At 45.5% G+C, this 21,679-nt stretch overlaps 1 protein-coding gene and 1 long non-coding RNA gene across 8 annotated transcripts in view; one reads left to right on the top strand and one right to left on the bottom strand.

The window, feature by feature from the left end:
• Positions 1-21,679, bottom strand: part of RALGAPA2 (Ral GTPase activating protein catalytic subunit alpha 2) — a 287,034-nt gene that overhangs the window by 205,357 nt on the left and 59,998 nt on the right. For 6 of the 7 annotated variants that reach the window (XM_081558721.1, XM_081558719.1, XM_081558720.1 and 3 more), the window contains exons 5-9: positions 16,654-16,697; positions 13,769-13,946; positions 11,010-11,125; positions 7,213-7,351; positions 6,333-6,532 (exon numbers count right to left, since the gene is read on the bottom strand). In XM_081558721.1, coding sequence (XP_081414847.1) covers positions 6,333-6,532; positions 7,213-7,351; positions 11,010-11,125; positions 13,769-13,946; positions 16,654-16,697 — 677 coding nt within the window. The remainder of the gene's footprint in view (positions 1-6,332; positions 6,533-7,212; positions 7,352-11,009; positions 11,126-13,768; positions 13,947-16,653; positions 16,698-21,679) is intronic. The other variant, XM_081558722.1, reaches the window with a different exon arrangement.
• On the top strand, positions 1,478-6,841 carry LOC145532831 (uncharacterized). The gene is made up of 3 exons (XR_014073600.1): positions 1,478-1,639; positions 2,310-2,533; positions 5,441-6,841. It is a non-coding gene; the product is annotated as an uncharacterized LOC145532831 (long non-coding RNA).

Raw genomic sequence — 21,679 nt, forward strand, 5'->3', positions numbered from 1 at the left:
AATAGTAATCTCTAGAGAAAATGAGTAGACAATTATACTGATAGCAATTTTTCTCCTCATGCCTGGGCTGTTAAGCTTGTGTGGTTTATCAAAGGCCCTGCCACACTGTGCAGCAAGCAATTCTGTAGAAATTATTTCATCTTTTTGATAGGTCAACCCATATAAAATTAAAATTTGCATAGAAAAATAAAAATTTCCTCTTTTTTATTGACATACATATATTTTTGATCTGTAAAGCATGGTGGCTGGATTAAGTCTAATGTGTCTTATGGACCTTTGACTTTTTGATCAATAACTTTCATTTCCCCCACAGGCTAAAAAAAAAAATTACATACATCCTTACACAGCAAATTAAAAACAGCCACAAATTCTCTGACTCACCCTCTGCAGAGATGGGCAGGCTGTGTCCCCTCGATCCCCACGGGCTGGGGAGCTAAGTTAGCCAGCAGAGGGGAAGGGTGGAGGGGACCCAGGATGCTGAGGGCTCCCACTTAGCATCTCGGGGAAAATTTGCTCTCAGAGCCCTGAGCGGCCAGGAAAGAAGTCTGATTGCCTTGCAAGAGGGGTTATATAGAAAGGGAGGCCCACCGGAGCCCAACCTACCTCCTGCACCCACCAGAGTAGCAGACTCTGAAGTCATTCCGGACCCTCCTGACCAACCGGCCACCAGCTGAAGACCACCACCCACTGACTTCAGCAATTGCCACATGAAGCCCCAAAATTGTCCAACCAAATCTCACCCAAATTCCTGACCCAATAAGGGAAATAAATAATATGGTGAAAGGGTTGTTTGAAGCCACACGTTTTGAGGTCATTAGATAACAGATTCTATGAGAATTAGAGAACTAAAATAATGTACTACAGAATTACGTTCAAAGGCACCAAATTGTTTTTGAAAACTGAGCTCCATGATCCAAATAGAACATAATGATAACACAGATGAATTTCCCATCACGCCATAAACTGAAAACTACTTCTCTTGACAAAACAATGCTTTTCCCAGCCTCCTCTAGCCCACAACAGCAAAACGCTGCTTTCCCAAAAAAATCTGCAGGTTGTTAAGACATTTATAATGATAGTAAGTGACGAGAGTGAAAACAAACTAGTAATTCAAAGCTATTCGTTTCTTGCCTCTTTCATGAAGATTAACAGTAAGAGCATGAATAAAAATTAATTACAGAGAGAGGTCCATTTTCTGCCCACTACAATCAAGCTGGAATTCTCAGCTATTGTTTAGTATTAGTTGATTCCGGTGGTAAATGCAAAGATGATTTTTGCTTCTTTGGCATATGATGGAAGGCATTGCCAATGAAACAGGCATATGGTCTGCTTGGACCAGGCCTGTGATGCCAGGGTTCAGGAAAATGCATGATACAGGCTGCCACTCAATCTTTCCCCTCCCCACCCTGGTTTCCTCTCAATCCACAGTTCATACTGAGAGTTGCTCACTCTCAGGGTGAGACTAGACGAGGACGCCCACAATGCAGGTATGAAATGAAGATGCAGCTGCCATCCTGCTGGTGAAAACTGATGCCACTCAATTCCCCACCATAGTCGGCCCACCTGGCTGAGGGCAGCCCACTCCTGCCTTGGCAGAAACAAGAACACAGAGCACCAGCCTGTGGCCATCAACAGACAGGTGGGTCTGCATCATACATGGGCTCCCACGGGGGTGTCGATTTGTGTGGTTCATTTTTTTAACTGTTCACCCCATGAGATAACAACAGTTTCGGGGAACCGACAGCCCATGAATCATTATGGAAGGGCCGGGTCAGAATTCAAGTGGCACTTTAACAGTGTAACTAAAGATAAAGAGTTAGCATACAAATAAGTATGATCAACTGTCTTAGCATCTCAAAATTTTTTTTTTCCATCTCTTATAAACTTCTTTGGGTTTTATTTCAGTTAATTAATTAATTTTAATTTTGATTGTGTTGGATCTTTGTTGCTATGCACTGGCTTTCTCTAGTTGCAGCGACCAGGGGCTACTCTTTGTTGTGGTAGGCAGGCTTCTCATTGCGGGGGCTTCTCTTGTTGAAGAGCACGGGCTCTAGGGCCTGTGAGCTTCAACAATTGAGGGCTCAGTAGCTGTGGCTTCTGGACTCTAGAGCCTGGGCTCAACAGTGGTGGTGCACAGGCTTAGTTGCTCCGAGGCATGTGGGATCTTCCCAGACCCAGGATCGAACCCATGTCCCTTGCATTGGCAGGCAGATTCCTATCCACTGTACCACCAAGGAAATCCTCCCTTTAATGTTTAATCAACGTGCTGCTGAAATTTTAAAATCACTACTCTGCTTTCTCTAATGCAGGTTGAAGCACTTCTATCTCACACTAACATGATACACCAAGGAATAAATAATAGTTCACTGGAAACACTTCTGGCTGCGGTGACACAGCAAGACGTTCAGATTTGAGAGAGGGAAAGTGGTCATGGCTGCCTGCGTGGCATGGGACTTCCGGGCAACCGTATTCTCTCTCTCCCATGAATGATGCCACCAAACAAGAACACTGGTCAAACCAGATTCTCCGAGGGGTAAGTGAGTTGGTCCCTTCCCTCTCCACTGAAAAATACTGACAAGGGTATTAGTTTCTGATCAAAAGGAAGTAAATTCACTTTGGGGAAAACACACACACACACAAAAACATCTCATACATGACTTTTAATGTAGTAGTAATGGAAAGTGTGAACCCTATTTAGAAGCAGAATTTAAAATACTGTGTTAAAGGGATTTGATAAGAGCAGTATATTCTTTGAAAAGAGGTTCTGGATCAGCTGGCTGAGACAGTGATGTTCACTTTACATAGGTAAAATTACATGAAATTTGAAATTCCAAACAAATATTTTCAGGAGATAAATACAATTATAGGTGCTTTTATTCCTTCAACTCTATTTCTAGAATTTAATATTCAGTTGTTTAAACTGCTTTCTCTCCTGTATAATGTAAATGAGGAGTGCAACACACGGTAGACACACATGAGATGAGACGGAAGCACAGCAGTAAGGCAGAGACGAGAACACAGGAGACAGGTAGGCTGAATAATGACCACCCTCCCCCAGATGTCCACACCCGAGTTCCTGGAACCCGGGAGTGTGCTGCCTTCCATGGCAGAAGGGACTGAGCAGACTGATTACATTCAGGATGCCGAGATGGGGAGAGTACCCTGGATTACCTGGGTAGACCCAAGGTAACCACAGGATCCATAAGGAGGCAGGAGGAGCAGACACAGAGAAGACGATGCACAGATGGAAACAGAGGGAGAAATGATGTGATGAGGAGCCACAGGCCAGGGGACATAGGCAGCCTGTGGAGGCCGGGCAGGGAAGACACTGATCCTCCCCTAGAGCATCCGACACCCTGACTTTAGCCACTGAGACCAATTCGGGCCCTCTGACTTCCTGAGTTGTAAGACAAGGCATTTGTGGAAATCAGCTACAGCGGCAGCAGGAAACTGACATAACAACGGACTGTGAAGTGTATGAGCAGCCTGGACCACGGTAGTGGCCACGTCTGGGCATGGCCATGTAGAGGGCACAGGAGTCACGGACCTGCATGGTGCCTGCTCTGTATCCCTTCCCCCCTCATGGAACCCCTAGATCTCTGCCCCTACCCCTACCCCACCCTGGTCTGCAGCCACACCTGCCTCAGGGGAAGCTGACCCGCCCCTAACACCAGGGGAGCCTTCTGCTTCCTGGAAGCTGGTCACCACCACCCCCACCCAGAGCTGTTCACAGCTCCAGACCTGAGTCAATCAGCACCTTGCTCTTTCCTAAGAGCACGCAGGTAACCTAAATTGTTCCGTTCACACAAAAGGGAAGGGCTCTGTGTTTCTGGAATGTCTCTATACGTGAACTAGGAAGGAGGGCCCCAGCGGCTGCTGCTGACATTGGGGAGGAACCAGAGGGAAAGGGCGGAGGAGAGAAACAGGGCACATGTGGCCACAGCTATGGCTGCAGCAGCCTTGTCTCCAGCTGCTCTTGTAGGAGAGTGAAACATTTCTCTTATGGATAAGACGATTTGAGCTCTGGCGCCTTTTTTTCTGTTAGGGTGATACAAACCCTCCTAACGGATTCTGGAGGTCAGAACCTTATGACACTTTAGATACAAAGTAAAAGGAAATGACTCACAAGTGTGAAGAGTCAACAGGGAAAAAATTAGAACCTGGAAGTGGTGGTTAATATGCCAGTCCTGTGACTTCTCATAATCTGAATGTATTTTTTTAAGAAGGAGCAACTTATTTTCAATAAGCACAGGTGATAGTTTTCTGAAACTTTGAAACTGGGCGGAGGAGAAAGGTTACATCCTTTCTCTGATAGTGTTTTGAATTGCCTGAACAACCACATTAGACGCCATGAATGAAAAGTTTATCAGAGTGTCACTGAATTTCTTATGTTTCTTACAAATTTTTGTCTACTTGCGATTTTCTGATTTTGTCTACCTGATAGGTGAAAAAAGGGCTCTCATAGCTGCTCAGAACTAACTGTGTTTCCCTGACTGATGGGGAGGTCCAGGGCCATGCTTATTTCCTCTTCTATGACCTGCCTTTCACCTCCTTCATCCATTTTTCAATCAGCTTGTTTGTCTTCATGTCTATTCACAAGTGCTCTTCATACAGGGGAGATATGAATGCTTTAACAACCATATAATACGACAAACGCTCTCCACAGTCTATTGCTTGGGCCTAGCTTTATGTTATCTTTTGACAAATAAATCTTTTTCCTGTTTTTCAAAATAAAGTCGAACCTCATTTAGTCTTTGGTTTGCGGGTTTCATCTCTACCGAAGGTGGTCTACCACTTTCCAAGTTTATACATTTCCCCTAGATTTTTTCCTAAGTTCTTGATCACTTTGTTTTTATACTTAGACTTCAAATCAACTTAGGCTTTAAACCAGTGACTGTGTGCTGATGCACATGATATGAAGTGAGATTTTGAGAAAGGAACAAACATACAGGTTGCTCTGGCTTCCAGGGCTGTAGATTAGATTAGGTATTTGGTGCGGTGCTAATCTCAGCGTCATTCCTTTGACATAGCTGCGTTTTCTGTTTGGAAGTCTGTATCATTTTCCCTTTAACCCCTGAAGGTCAAATGTCTGTTTAGTTTGGTGTCTGTTTTGTTAATTCTTCCTGGGGCTCACACGCCCTTTCAGTTTAAGGCATGACCTTTTTTTAGCTCAGGTAAGCTTTTCTTACTCTTGGTTTAATTGTTATGTCCTGGTTTTTTTTCCTTCTGCCCTCACAATGTCTGCAAAGTAGGTCTGCACCTACAGTCTTATCTATTAATATTGGTTTCTGAGTTACAGCTCTGATTTTTTTTTAATCAGTGTTGTGCGACACTTCTTCAGAAAACCAATTTTGTTCTCAGCAGTGACTATTACCATTTTGAGTTTACCTACTAAATTTATAAATTCAGAAATTGAAGGGTTTCTTTTTTTAACTTTTAGCGAGTCGTTTGTTGTTCTTATTATGGACCCTGTGCTCTGGACCCGCTGGGTGCTCCACCGTGAGAGGACTGAGGACCCCTCGGCAAGGGGAGGGGTGGTGCACCCTCCAGCCTGGGGCCGGCATCGCACGTCTGGGAACTGCAGGGCATCAGCCAGCCTGTACTAAGGGGACCACACTTCCTGGCCCTGTCCTTGGACCCAATAAATCAGAGCACACGAAACTGTGACTCCTCCAAGCAGTGGCCACTCTGACTTTACAAGGTGTCTTGCCCTGCCCGCACAAAAGCCCAAAGACCCATCACCTGCTGGGAAAGCCCCATGCGTCCGACCAAGGCCAGGGAGAGAGCGAGGCCCCACAGGCCCCATACAAGAAAAGGGCTTTACCCAGGCCTTGGAAAACGCTGCCTTCTGTTCCAGGGACCCCATCATGGCTCGACGACCACCTGAAATCCAGAGGTGCTGACCCACCCCTTCCCCGAGAGCCCAGAGGGCACCTGGCAGCCTCAGGTGACCTCTCCGTGACCACCTCAAGATTGCTGGGGACCCTCCCTGGACTGGGATGAGCACGGCCAGGGAGGCCCTCTGTCTCACGTTCAGAGGTCACTGGGGCCTGAGTGAAGGAGGGGAGGTGAGAGGGAGCCAGGAGCACCCACGTCAGCCACCTGCTCAAAAGGCCGCAAGGTTGCCTTGTCATGGCAAGGCCAAGAGAGCCCGGCAAGCGCTAACTTAGGCTTCCTCTGAAACGTCAGCATCACAGAGGGTGGAGCCAGTGAAACTGAGTCCCCCTAGCCAAGAACCTGTGAGAGCCAACAGCCTTGACAGTCAATCACTTTGGTGTTAGCGGGGCTTAAGACACCAGAATTAAAAGGTAAAAAAGTGATGAGTGACATACCTGAATGATTTTAGGCAATACATCAACTCCATTCTTAGTGTTCTGTGCTGCAGTTAGATACTTTTTTTCCAAAAAGAAAGTCACCATCCACTTAATGAAGACAACACGAGCTGCCATGTATGGGATCTTTGTGCTGTAAATGCTCTCATTGTCTCGAGTGGCAGTGACATACACAGGCTTTGGTCTCAGGTGGGGGATATCTGCAGGACAAGAGAAAACAAGATCAGGTTAGCGAATCTTTTTTTTTTTTTAATGTGGACCATTTCTAAAGTCTTTATGGAATCTGTTACAATATTGCTTCTGCTTTATGTTTCACTTTTTTGGTAGTGAGGCATGTGGAATCTTAGTTCCCCAAGTGCAGGGATTGAACCTGCACCCTCCACATTGGAAGGTGAAATCCTAACCACTGGACCACCAGGGAAGTCCCCAGGTTCCTGACTCTTAACATCATGTAACCCCTAAGAATGTTTCCATTTCTAATTAAATAGACATATATCTGGTTGCTTAAATGCTGCTGTTTAGTTGCTGAGTTGTGTCTGCCTCTTTTGTGACCCCACAGACTGAGGCCAACTAGGCTTCTCTGTCCATGGGGATTCTCCAGGCAAGAATACTGGAGTGGGTTGCCATGCCCTCCTGCAGGGGATCTTCCCGACCCCAGGGATCAATATATCATGATCCATATCAAATTACTCCTGAGTTACAGGACCCACAGATGGCCTTTATTGCTCAGGACTCAGGCAAATCTCAGTCTGTACAAATAGTTAAAATCATTTATTAAGAAACTGGAAAACTCTTACAACAAAGTGACCATTAAATATGAAAAAGAAATTATTTTACTGAATCATTGTAAGAGACTGCACACACAGCTATAGGTACTCACCCAGCACAGGCTTGTAGAGATTGGTTAACTTGGTAAAGGAGGGAAACAGATGAGGAAGGTAATACTTTCGAAACAAGGTAAACAGAAATTTAAACCCAGTCTCCTGATTCTCCTTATGCTTCCACTCCAAGCTTGCAGCCTTCAGATAACAGCAGGGCGGGGGGGGGGGGGGGGGGGGACACATACACATAGTTACACTTCACATTAATATCAACTGAAATGCTGATACACTGTTAAAACCCCTATCCTACATGAAACACTTGACAAATAGCATTGACCATCATGTAATAACATCTTAAAACTCAAACTATTCCAAGAATGAATACTTCAAAGCAAAACAGTAACTACATAAAAAAAAAACAGCATTTTTACTGGATATTCAAGAAAGAAAAAAATCAAAGCTTATGGTATCTTTTAAACTTGCCCCACTACATCATTCCTGTATTTTTTTCTCCACATTCCTTGTGATGATTTAACACTCTTTGTGCCCTTAAAATGTTTATCCAGAAGTAATCAGGTGCTTTTTTTTAAATGCAAAAGAGGCCATTTATAATACACAAGAATTAAAGAAACAATCTCTTGCAAGAATTTCATACCATGTTACCTACATGAAAAAAAATTATCAAAACGCAGAGCTACAGAATCTTGCAAAGGGCACAAAAAAGCAATCCAAAGGCTACATGTGTAACTGAATCACTCCTCTGTGCACCTGAAACTGACACGACATTGTAAATCAACTATTTTTCATTTAAAAAGAAAAAAAAATCTGCAGGCTGGGATAAGCCATTAAGTTTAAAGCTCCTATGTGTGGAGACACTTCTGCTGCTGCTGCTAAGTCGCTTCAGTCATGTCCGACTCTGTGCAACCCCATAGACAGCAGCCCACCGGGCTCCGCCGTCCCTGGGATTCTCCAGGCAAGAGCACTGGAGTGGGTTGCCATTTCCTTCTCCAGTGCATGAAAGGGAAAAGTGAAAGTGAAGTTGCTCAGTCGTGTCCGACTCTTAGCGACCCCATGGACTGTAGCCTACCAGGCTCCTCCGTCCATTGGATTTTCTAGGCAAGAGTTCTGGAGTGGGGTGCCATTGCCTTCTCCTACTTCCCCCTCAAATAGCCAGCTCCATGTAGGCCCGGCAGGAACGTTGCAAACACTTCCCCCGCAGGGAGCAGCCCACACAGGCCAGGAACCCAGACAGGTGATCGAGAGCCGTCTCCTACCACCCAGGGAAACGTGGTGTGAACAGGCCCTTTGAGAATGCCTACTGGTGGCTGTCATGCTTGTGAGACCACCGAGCTCCAAAGCAAAGCATCCCAACATCCTCCTGACCAGCCCACCTGGAGCACCTGCAGTCCAGGGACGAGGGGCCCAGTATCCATCACCTGTCAGAATCCCTCCAGGTAAGGCAAGGAGGAAGCTCTGCTCTGAGGACCCACCCCGACAGACGCAGGAAGGAGGGGCAAGTGGACACCACATACAACCCTGCACACAGCGGAGGGGGCTCACTGCCACACTCTACCAGTCCTCCTCTGCTGGGATCCGGGGGGTTATGGGATCAGCCGTGTCACACAGCTCATTAGTGACACGTCTGGAATGAAACGCAAGTCCCCCAGCACACCTAGGTTCTTGCTACTCTGCTGTTTTTCTGCAATGGATAGAAGGCCGGATCCAAACACTCTTGGACAGATGGGGCTGAGATATGGGCAGCGGGGTCCCACACAGCCAGGACCCAGGGCTTCCCAGAGGTAAGAGGACCCAGGCTGACAATCAGGATATGGGAGTCTTGAGCTTGTGGTGCTGCTAGAGGAACTGAGGAGAGGAGAGCAGACGGGGTTACCCTGAGGGACACGGAGGGCAGAGGGGGCAGAGGAAACAAAGCCTCCAGAGAAAACTGGAAAAGAGGGGGAGTAGGGGGTCATCCCAGGAGTAGAGACCCTGAGGAAGGAGGGGTCCCCCCTCGAGTCATCCAGAGGTCCAGGATGGCCAACACTCGTGTCCTTCTCTGGACATAACACACCAGACCCCATTCACCCTGGGCCCCCGATTTAACGGTGACAAGACAAAAGGGTGTCATAGGCTCACTGGGTGAGGAACTGGATGGGCAGAGATTACACGTCAAATGAAGCTGAAGCTCCAATACTTTGGCCACCTGGTGCAATGAGCTGACTCGCTGGAAAAGACCTGCTGCTGGGAAAAATTGAGGGCAAGAGAGAAGGGGGCGACAGAGGATGAGATGGTTGGATGGCATCGCCAACTCAATGGACACGAGTTTGAGCAAGCTCCGGGAGTTGGTGATGGACAGCGAAGCCTGGTGTGCTGCAGCCCATGGGGTAGCAAAGAGTTGGACACAAGTTAGTGACTGAACAACAACAACACACCAGGTTGTGAGAGGAAGGACAGAGCCTGAACGTATGTCCTGGAGGAGCTCAGGGACCAGGGATGTGTTTGCTGAGAGGAAAGAAACAGTAGCATTTCCCAAACCACATCAACATCCAGAAATACTGACCAAGAGACACAAATTCCCTGGTGAAATCAGAAGTGAATGATTTGTTAAGAGAAAGGATCATCTGACATAAAGGAGACCGTGCTAGTAACAGGATGAGATAATCCACAGGTTTCCTTCAGGCCCCTGCCCTTTGCCCATCAGTCTGGACCTGCCCGGTCAGCCCCGGGGCCTGCTTCTCCCCCATCCAGTCTCCTCAGCACAGAGAATGGGGCAGCGGAAGAGCAAGCAGGCAAAACAGTGAGATACCGGGAGATAACAGAAAATGCTACACTGGTCTCTGCCCCCAGCTCCTGGCACAGAGGCCCTAGCTCCCTGCTCACTTCTTCGAGACCAGAGCTCTGGGCAACTCTGAGGGGGCTCCTGGATGGGGCTGGTCACCAGGAGGATCAAGACATGGTTGGAAGCTTGGACTTTTCAGTTCTCTCTCTCCCACCTGCACCACTGTTCCGAGAGGAGAGAGGGGCTGGAAATGGAGTGGATAACTGATCATCTCTCCCGTGAAGAAGCCTCCATAAAAATCCCAACAGCCCCGGGTTTCGGGGAGTGTCCGGGTTGAACACATGGATACTCCAGGAGGGAGACGCACCCCCATCCACAGCGACAGAAGCCCCCGCACTCAGGAGCCCCCGACCCCAGACCTCACCCCGTGTGTGTCCTCACCCAGCTGTCACCTGTGTCCTTCCCCACACCCTTCCCTAAATGGGTAACTGTGAACCAACGCGTCCCCGAGTTCTGTGAGCTACTCTAAAATTCACTGAACCTGAGGAGGGAGTCATGGGACCCTCTGATTTGTAGCCAAACTGGATGCAAGCTGTGGGCCACCTGGGGACCGGCTACCTGTGACTGGCACGGAGTGGGGGCGGGACGGATACAGGACAGAGAACTTTCCTGTGAGATCTGAGACCACCCCGGTTAGGCAGCGCTGGAAGTGAGTGAAACTGTCACGCTGGTGTTGCACAGAAGGACTTGGTGATTCAGATCCCCACACGATTGGTGAGAAGCGTCGTAAATGAAGTGAATAATATGAGATTGTATGAAAGTAAAGGAGGCAGATGGAGGACGGAACTGCTTCCTTTACACACACACACACACACACACACACACAGTAGCATGCAGGCCTGGTCTTTGCTGAAGCATCCTAGCATACATTCTACCTTTAGTGAAATATCACATAAAATCACCTCAAAGAAAAAACAAAAGTAAAAAGTTCGGACAAACAGGAAGAAAAGAGGCAGGGTTTTCTCTTCCCTAGTGAGGATGTGAACATCACTGAATCATCCATGGTTCCGCTCATACCTGAGTAACCATGTATTTCAACAGTACTTGAAGAAAAAAGCATGTTTGGTCCTCAGCAATCTTCTCCCCTGATACAGCTGGCAGCAGTGGAGTGATTTCTTCTGGATGGATCTTCGCTGCAAAGTGGGAAATAAGGAAAGCTCCTTCACCAAAGTTAAATTTCAAAGAGGGCTTTAAAAATGGCCTCGATTAAAATACACGTGCCTATATGGAATCCAGACAAATGGTACTGATGAACCTATTTGCAAGGCCTGAATAGATCCAGATGTAGAGAAGGGACAGGTGGACATGTGGGGAAGGAAAAGGTGGGACCAACTGAGAGAGTAGGACTGACATATGTACGCTACCATGTGTAAAATAGATAGCTTGTGGGATGCTGCTGTAAAGCACAGGGAGCTCAGCTTGGTGCTCTGACATGACCAAGAAGGGTGGGATGGGGGGTGGAGTGGGAGAGAGGCTCAAAAGGGAGGGGATATATGTATACTTGTAGCTGATGCACGTTGTTGTATGGCAGAAACCAATACAACATTGTAAAACAATTATCCTCCAATTAAAAATTTTAAAAAAGTGCCTCACTTTGCTGTATAGTAGAAACTAGCACAATGTTGTAAATCAACTATACTCCAGTAAAAATTTTAAATGGTAAAGCAAGATAAAATAACCAAATACAATACATGTACCAAGCACTGGAACTGCTCACACCGCAGGTCAAGCCACTTGACCAGGGGACAGATGCCCACAAAGCCACCTCCCTCACTGGACCATTCCTCAGCCCTGCACCTTCTGCTATGATCAGCCCGAGGTCAAATACTTGTCACTGGGCGATACAGTGATCCGCAGAGACAAATCAGTGGCCCTAATGAGCAAGTTCCTTGAAAACTCCCTGGGCTCAAAACATGGCATTAATAGTCCCATGAACCCACCACTGTCCTTCCATGAAAATACACACCTGGTGACAAAGAGCCTGGAGCATTAGGGACTTCCCTGATGGTCTGGTAGTTAAGAATCTGCCTTCCAATGCAGGGAACATGGGTTGAGCCCCTGGATGGGGAGGTAAGATCACACATGCCACGGGGCAACTAAGCCCAGGCAATGCAACTACTGAGCCCAAGCGCTGCAATGAAGAGTGTGTATTCCAAAACGGAGATTCCGTGTGCCACAAATAAGATCCTATGCAGCTGGACCATAAAGAAAGCTAAGCACTGAGGAACTGAGGCTTCTGATCTGTGATGCTGGAGAAGACTCTTGAAAGTCCCCTGGACTGCAAGAAGATCAAACCAGTCAATCCTAAAGGAAATCAACCCTGAACACATTGGAAGGACTGATGCTGAAGCTGAAGCCCCATTACTTTGGCCACTTGATGTGAAGAACCAACTCATTGGGAAAGACCCTGATACTGGGAAAGATTGAAGGCAGGAGAAGGGGACGACAGAGGATGAGATGGTTGGATGGCATCACTGACTCGATGGACATGAGTTTGAGCAAACTCCAGAAGACAGTGAATGACAGGGAAGCCTGGCGTGTTGCAGTCTATGGGGTCGCAGAGTCGAGCACGACTTCATCAATTGAACAACGACAACAAGCCAAATAAATAAATATTTTTTAAAAACAGCCAGGGGAGCAAATGAACACCCACTTATAACACAATCGCTGTACGGAAAACAGGCAGCAGTTTGGGATGCGGATTTAAATCTCATGAACAGCAACAAAAGCACTTGCTCCAGCCAGACACACCATGTGTCTCTGCTCCTGCCAACAGCTGTCCCCTCCCTTCCCCTCCTGTTTCCTCCACTCCAGTAAATCTCTCCTGTCATCATTTCCTATAAAACAGGCTCCAGTTCTGTCAGTTCAAATGTCTGTAAAACAGGAATATGCAGATGACGCCATTCTAATGGCAGAAAGCGAATAAGAACTAAAGAGCCTCTTAATGAGGGTGAATGGGGAGACTGAAAAAGCTGGCTTAAAGATCAACATCAAAAAAACAAAGATCCTGGAATCCGGTCCCATCACTTCATGGCAAATAGACGGGGAAAAAATGGAAACGGTGGCAGATTTTATCTTCTTGGGCTCCAAAATCACTGTGGAGAGTGGCTGCGGCCACAAAATTAAAGACGCTTGCTCCTTGGAAGAAAAGCTATGACCAACCTAGACAGCATATTAAAAAGCAGAGACATCACTTTGCTGACAAAGGTCTGTATAGTCAAAGCTATGGCTTTTCCAGTAGTCATGTATGGATGTGAGAGTTGGACCATATAGAAGGCTGAGCGCTGAAGAATCGATGCTTTTGAACTGTGGTGCTGGAGAAGACTCTTGAGAGTCCCTTGGACTGCAAGATCAAACCAGTCAGTCCTAAAGGAAATCAACCCTGAATATTCACTGGAAGGACTGATGCTGAAGCTGAAGCTCCAATACTTTGATTCGAAGAGCTGACTCACTGGAAAAGACCCTGATGCTGGGCAAGATTGAGGGCAGGAGGAAAAGAGGGCAACAGAGGATGAGATGGTTGGATGGCATCATAGATTCAACAGACATGAGTTTGAGCAAACTCAGGGAGATAGTGAAGGACAGGGAAGCCTGGCATGCTGCAGTCCTTGGGGTCGCAAACAGTCAGACAGGACTTAGAGATTGAACAACAACAATTCCTCTTCAGAATTCATCCATGAAACCGAGGTTTCTGTTAGGAAAAGGACAGAATGAGGGATCCCTTAGCATGACATGGAGGGTAGTTTCTGCCTGTTGGATGGGCAAGCATCACTCACCATCAGCCATGCTGGGGCCAGGGTTGATGAGCGTGTCCAGTGTACAGGGCCCCCTGGATGACATGATGGCAGGGAATCCCGGCACCAGGCTAGCAAAAATCAGCACCTGCTCTTCTGCACAGTTCGTCTGAAGTGCTTGAAGCCACAAAAGAAACAGCCTGATTCCTTCACATCTTATCTAAAAACAAAACCAAAGGCAGCAAAATGAAACATGCAGTCATACTTGTATAAATGTACTCCAGCGCAGCATTGGTTCTGGGGAGCAGATCTAGAAGCTCAAAGCATCACTGAAGTCCTGCACCAAGTCTTTCCCTGAGTGACCATGAAGCAAGGACATTGCAGCCCAGCATGAGGGCTGGAGGGGCTGGGCTCCAGTGCAGCCTCAGCCGCTTTCTAGCTGAGCTGTGAGTGTGGAGGACCACTTAACTTCTCTGTGCCTCACCTCCCCAGCGGTGAAGCAGGGGTGATAACAGAGTTTATCACCAAGTGGTCGTATACGGTGAAGTGGATTGGAACTGCCTGGCTCACAGTAACTGCTACCTAAGCATTTCCTAGTAGTTGCATTTTATTCCTTACAGCAACGATGCCCAGATCATCAACGCTCGACTACTCATGAAAACCATGCAAAGAGAATCTTGCTCCAGATTTACACCACGCCTTGGATAGAATCTGTCAGGTCACTGCATTATACACAGGTACTATGTTCTTGAAAATCAGAACACTTAGAGCTAAAAGGGCCCCACGGACCTGGCCGAGGGGGACAGGCAGCCTCTGGCTTCCCTATCCTATTCTCCCGATGCCGTCCCCCAGCTCTGAATAGTTGGCATCACTCGTAGAAAAACATCAATACAGGCAGATGTGCCCTTTTTCCTTCTCTGCACTTAAAACTTTCAGCTTCATCCCATTCCTAGAATTCATAAACACAGATAACTCCATTTTTATATTCCTAAATGGCTGGAAAGGTGATGTCAGTAAAAAGATTAAATAAGCAAAAGAGATGGAGAAAAAAAAAAATGTCAGATGCAGCTGAAAGATGTTGTGAGCTCCAAATGCAGGCAACTGAGGGGCTGCCTGGTGCCCTTTCAGTGACACCAAAGTGGTGCTGATTTCTAAAGAGCCAGGGTTCAAACCAGGCCCAGGATCTGCAGGAAAGTGAGAGGGGGAGGAGAGATAGAAGGAAGGAAGGAGAGGAGGGAAAAAAGGAAAGAAGGGAGGAAGGGACGGAGAGGAGGGAAGGAAGGGGGAGAGGGGATGGATGGAATGAAAGGGAGGGGGGAGGGACAGAGGGAGGAAGGAAGAAAGGGGGGGGAGGGATGCGGGGGAAGATGGAGGGTGGGGAGGGAGGGAAAGCTTGGTTGACTCCAGAGAAGTCAAATACACCAAGACAGACACCCCATCAACTGTGATCCCCAGGAGCCCCTCTAGACAAGCCCTGGACTCAGCACTGCCTTGCCCTGCTTTCATCCTGCTCACACCTGCCCAGCAGGTAAGTGGTAACTTTGCTGAATACATAATGCGATTCAGCGCCAGACCAAAAAAAAAAAAAAAAAAAAAGGTCAGGGCTCTATGTATATCTAACCAAATTATATCAAATTTAACAAGAGGAAGGTTTCTAGACACTTTTATAAAGTCTCCAACTTCTTATATTAACTGTATTTAAAGTGAAGTGAAGTCAAAGTCACTCAGTCGTGTCTGACTCTTTGCAATCCCATGGACTATGCAGTCCATGGAATTCTCCAGGATACCAGAGTGGGTAGCCGTTCCCTTCTCCAGGGGATCTTCCCAACCCAGGAATCGAACCCAGGTCTCCCACATTGCAGGCAGATTCTTTACCAGCTGAGCCACAAGGGAAGCCCAAGGATACTGGTGTGGGTAGCCTATCCTTTCTCCAGGGGATCTTCCCGACCCAGGAATCGAACCGGGATCTCCTGTATTGCAGGTGGATTCTTTACCAACTGAGCTATTAAGGTAATTAAATATAAATAAGGTCAATAATAAACAGAAGATAACAACCTGGTAAGTTTTAGCTATAAGACCATTAATTAAAGTAGAAAGGAGAAAATACAGAACAATTGTGAAACTATAGACAGTTCATCTCTTTTTTTTTTTCAGCAAGTAAGAGAGCATGAACCTATACAATTTGAGTGGTTAGGGGCTGTTTAAGCTAATATAAGCCCCAAAATATATTAGCTTATTAAAGGTACACACATAAATTAAATAGCTATAAGTGAATTATCTTCCATAAAATATACATCCTGGTTTCTCTTTCTACTTATGTTTCAGGGTTGTAAGTATTATTCTGGTATTAAACAGTATACTGTCATTTTAAAAGGCACAGTCATTTAAAATAAGCCAATTTTAACCTAAATTATAAGATCAATCTGCCACTACAAAAAAAAGAATAATAAACATTCAAGAGTAAGGTTCTGCTGCCCTTTTTCTCCATAAGCATTCTCAAAAATAGCAAAAAATAATTCAGAGACAACTATAGTTTTTAACAAGATTACTGGGGTGAACAGAATCAGAAACATTAGCTCTGAGGCTTAGGGAGGACCTGGTTCAACCCCTTCCCTTTCCAACGATGAAGCTGAAGCAGTCAGCACCTCGGCTGAATAGCAGAATCAAAATCAGAACACAGGATTACAAACTCCCAGTCCCAAGCCACTTTCTCCTGATAAGGTTGAAAATGTCTATCACAGTAAATTATGATGTAAGAACAAAAACTCCAACAATATTTGTCATATCATTTCTCAATAAAAAACTAAAACTAAGTTAAATGGATTTTAAAGAATTTTTTTCAAAATGGCCTAATGCTGTCACTTTATCGTATGAATAAGTTTAAAAGTAATGAAAAAAGCCATTACATTTGCAGGTAAAATAAATACCTTAATAGAATTTCCAGTGTGTAGAAGCTTCTTTAAAGTTGAGCCTGAAAGTTTAAAACAATGAATTAGAAATGGAGTGCATATTTAAGATTTATTTTTTAAAGATCTATGTTTAGTTTCAGAAAGAAAAAAATGCACTTATACCATTTTTCAAACACAAAAGGAAGAAGGCTGACCTTCAGAAGCAAAGCAATGTCACAGAAGGAGAGATGTTTTCAGGATAAAAGCATTTTAAGTATGAACTTCTCCAAATTCTTTTAAAAGAGTCAAAATGATTGATAGTAAGGTAACCTAAATGCCCACAGTGGATTGATTATGCGAAAATGTCTCTGTCAGGCACAAAATGAATGACTTTTTTAAATCTCTAAAGGAAAACATAATATAAAACTACCGCTCACAAAACATTTTTACAAGAACGTTTTACGAATATTCAGGACAGCACGCCGCTCTGCTTGCGATGATGACCACGTTTATGGTTTCAGTCCATCGATAAATCACCTTGCAGAGCACTTGGGTCACTGTCGAGGAGAGGGACTCAAAGTTTGGTCAGAACTACTTCAGCCCAGAGCAAAACCACGGAGCGCAGCCTACAGGGCAAGAAGGCTCCCTCAGGAGGATGGAGACGTGTACCTGCGAGTCTCTAGATGTGTCCATGCCTTTAGCATTTCCTGATGGAGAGTTTTGTGCAATATTTTAAAACTGGATATCACTTTCCAATACCAACAGAGTTCGAAGAAATAGAGTCAGTGCCTTGACAATTGCTACAGGTCGTATCTATGTGGACATGCGGGTGAGCTAAGTCACTTTGGTCGTGTCCAACTCTTTGCGACGCCATGGATTGTAGCCCACCAGGCTCCCCTGTCCATGAGATTCTCCAGGCAAGAATACTGGAGTCAGTTGCCATGCCGTCCTCCAGGAGATCTTCCCGACCCAGGGATCGAACCTGCATCCCTTACATCGGCATTGGCAGGTGGGTTTTTCATCACTAGCACCACCTGGGAAGCCCCATCTATGTGGACAGATACACGAATATCAGCTAAATGCATGTACTTTAGGAATTCATTAGCTGGAAGGAAATTACTGGTTTTCTGAAGGAACCTTGTATGACTCCTGTAACACCTAACGCTGGGCTCAGTGGGAACTCACCACTGTTGTGACTAGGCTGCAGCACTAGATAACCAATGGTTTGTGATTAAATGAGAAAGTGCCTACTTCCCTCTACTCCTATCACCAAAGCATGTCCAGTGATTTGGGGTCCAGAGTCAACACTGACCGGGTGGGGCTCTCAGAGCTGAGGCTCAAGTGCCTATGCTCACGGGACTATCTCTCCCACACCCACCCACCAACTGGTCCTCATCCCTCACCTCCCTGTTCATCCATTCTTGGACAAAGTCCATTCTGCCCCAGTTTGGTTTTTGCTTCATGATGCCTTGGGGGACCTGGTGATGCTTGGCAGGTCCAGCAGACACCTCACCTCCCAGCAGACTGGGGATGAAGTCTGCACAGACAGCTCTCTTCCCAGACATCTGAAAAATCCACCATCTTGCAACACATTCTCAGAAACACTTTCTCCAGTCATTGTGTGTGACCACTGGGGATTGTCAGTCCTTCCCCATTTTGAAATGAGCCCAGTGTTTTTATTTTAAACTTTCAGCCTACCTATAATTGCCTGCATCCACTCTTCCCTGCACAGGGAGGAGTAAATACATATAAAAAGGACAGACTTTACAAAGAGACATAGGGAATCTCTGCTCTATATCTGTGAATAGTCCCCTGCTTTTTGAAATGATCCTGTTCATTTGTTATAGCCCAACAGAAAACTAATATATTTGATCTATTCCATCCTGTTATATTCAGAAACTTTCAGCACTCTTTTTAAATAAGAACAACATTATAAAGAAAAATGTGTGCAGTGCAGGCACGTATCAGAGGGTTTCAACATGAGAACTGGTGAAGAGGATCTAAGATCCTTCCCTGGCCACATTAGGTACTTCTTTGTTTTTTAATTTTTATTTATTGGGCTGCACCAGGTCTTAACTGTGGCATGCAGGAACTATAGTTGAATCATTAGAAGTCTTAGTTGCAGCTTGTGGGATCTTTAGTTGCAGTATGTGGGATCTAGTTCCCTGACCAGAGATTGAACCTGGGCCCCCTGCAGTGGGAGTTCTGAGTTTCAGCCACTGCACTACCAGGGAAGTTCCCACATTAGGTATTTCTTAAAGACCCTACGTTCACAGAGATATTTCTACTTTTACCATTACGAAATCCATTTCATTCTAACTTCAAAAAGTTTCTGTCTACATATCATTCCTATTTGGATGTTTAAACTCCTCATGCAAACTATAATTATCCCCAACCCCATCATTGCATGGGTCTTTTCAACCCTACTGATTGCCACTAGATTGACTCATGTGTAAAAAGAACAAATGAGTACACTAAAGTAGTTGAAAAATACCAAAAAGTTAGAAAGCTCAATGTTGAAAAATGAAAAAGTATTAAAACTCAGACTAGCTTAAATATTTATCACACAGAATGTATTGTAATTTTACTTTCCTGACTTTTAATGGAAGCAAATTAATCACTGCTTTCAAAAATCCACTTCTTGGCTTATCTCATTTTCGATTGCAAGACTTTTCAATGCTTCAAAATCTCTTCCAATGAAGTGGCGATCCTTTAAAGGTCTTTAAAAGATATTTAAAAGATAACAAAGACATTTTGAATCTAACATTAACATTATAAAATTCTTCTTTATTTTTAATTAAAAAAAAAACCAAACACCTCCCTGTGTGTGTGTGCATCATGCCTCAAACCAATGAATAAGCAATGGCAGTGTGACACCAGAGGAGGGTGGAGAAATGCCAAGAGGGTGGTGCACAAGCTCTGCTGAACGTGCCAGTGGAGCAAAGGCACAGGACCTTCTGGCACTGAAACATCTAAGGACAGGGGAGCAGCAGTCCACTGGAGGAAACGGACATTAACAACGATTTTCTCAGAATGAATCAAGGGCCTAAATGTGAAACATACATGTACAGATCTAAGAGAAAACACAGATCTTTTGAGATCTTGGGTTAGGCAAAGATTCATCAGACATGACACCAAAAGCGAAACTCACAAAAGTAAGATTGATACACTGGACTTCATCAAAATTAATAACGTCTACTCCCTGAAGTAAACTATTATGGGACTGAAAAGACAAACCAGAGATGGGAAGAAAATATTTCCAAATCATATATCTGATTAAAACACTTATAACCAAAATATGTGAAGAGCTCTTCAGTTCAGTTCAGTTCAGTTCAGTCGCTCAGTCATGTCCGACTCTTTGCGACCCCATGAATTGCAGCCCGCCAGGCCTCTCTGTCCATCACCAACTCCCGGAGTCCACCCAAACCCATGACCATCGAGTCAGTTATGCCGTCCAACCGTCTCATCCTCTGTCGTCCGTCCCCTTCTCCTCCCGCCCCCAATCCTACTCAGCATTAGGTCCCATGAAGAGCTCTTAGAATTCAGTATTAGGATGAAAAACACCCTCAATTTGAAAAAAACAGGCAACAGATTCATAGATAAACTTCACCAAAACATACAGGTGGCAAATAGCATGTGAAAAGACGCTAAAGATCATTTAGTCACTAGGGAAATGCAAATTACAACCACAATGAGATACCACTACCACTAAAATTAAAACTCAGATCATATAAAGTGTTGATGAGAATGTGGTGTAACCGGAACTCTCACACTGGTAGCAAGAATGTAAAATGGTACAAACACTTTGTTACACATGTCTTTATATGATATAGTCATTTCATTTTCAAAGATTGGAAAACATGTGTCCACACAAAGACTTGCATGCAAATGTTTACAGCACCTTTATTTGTAGCCACATACTATTAATAGAAACAACCCAAAGGCCCATCATTGAATGATAAACTATGGTATCTCCATTCAATGGAATACAGTACAACTCAGAAGTTAAAAGGAATGAACTATTAATATCTGCACCAACACAGATGAATCTCAAAATAATTATATTGAGTGAAAGAAGCTAAACAAAACGGGAATATACTGCATGATTCTATTTCCATAAGACTCTACAAAATCAAGCTATAGGGACAAAAAGCAGATCGGTGTTTGCAGGTCAGGGGACTAAAGGGTGAGATGGGGAAGGGTGGGAGGGGTCAGGAGGAAATTCTTAGGAGTGATGGCTATGTTCATCATCGTGATGGCATCCACGGCTGCGCAGGTGTAGACCTGTGATTAAACTTATCAAAGAATATATATTAAGCATGTACAATTTGTTGTATGTCAATGATAGTCCAAAAAAATTTGTTATTTAAAAAAGAAAAAAAAACCAGCAGGTAGCCTAGAAATGACTGAATGACAGATCAGCAGGACGGAGGTTGTGGTTAGACAGAGATGTGTCTCATGACAAGGGTCGGAAGAGAATCAGGAAGCCACGAGGGTGAGGGGGTCAAGGGGCTGACGGGTAACTTACCAGGAAGGAAAAGGACTGGGAGAGAGTAAAGCCATTTAAAAAGAAAGCAAGTGAGCAAAAGATCAGAGGACACGCAGGCAACAAAGAGAGACAACAGTAGCATCGTCAAGAGAGAGAGGTTTCCGTAGAGGGGGTGGTGGATGAGGTCTGCACTTGGTCTTGCAGGAAAAAAAAAAAAGGCCACGATCTCATCTCCGTCCTCTGAGAGAATAGTCAGAGAAAACCCAGGTTTCAGCAGTCTAGGAGACTTCAGGGCTCTTCCTTAACCCAAGAGGGCTTCCAGAGGGCAGAGGGGTGATGGGCGAAAGACCCTGGGAGGGCACCGTGTGAGCTGACATGGCATCAGGCCCAGCCAGCCCTCGGCGAGCAGGCCGCCCACAGGTCCCCGGAGTTGGCTCAGCCTGGCCGCGATGCACCCTGAGGGGGTCCTGATGTGAAGAGCCCCCAATCCCTCGGGAAGAGTGGGCTCTGGGGTGGCCTGACTGGGGTGGAGGGAACCAGGAGGGCTTGTCAGACTCAGACTCCTGAGGAGAGAGC

Source organism: Giraffa tippelskirchi, chromosome 13, assembly GCF_054371585.1.
Source record: "Giraffa tippelskirchi isolate mGirTip1 chromosome 13, T2T-mGirTip1v1.2.pri, whole genome shotgun sequence".
Lineage (NCBI taxonomy): Eukaryota > Metazoa > Chordata > Mammalia > Artiodactyla > Giraffidae > Giraffa > Giraffa tippelskirchi.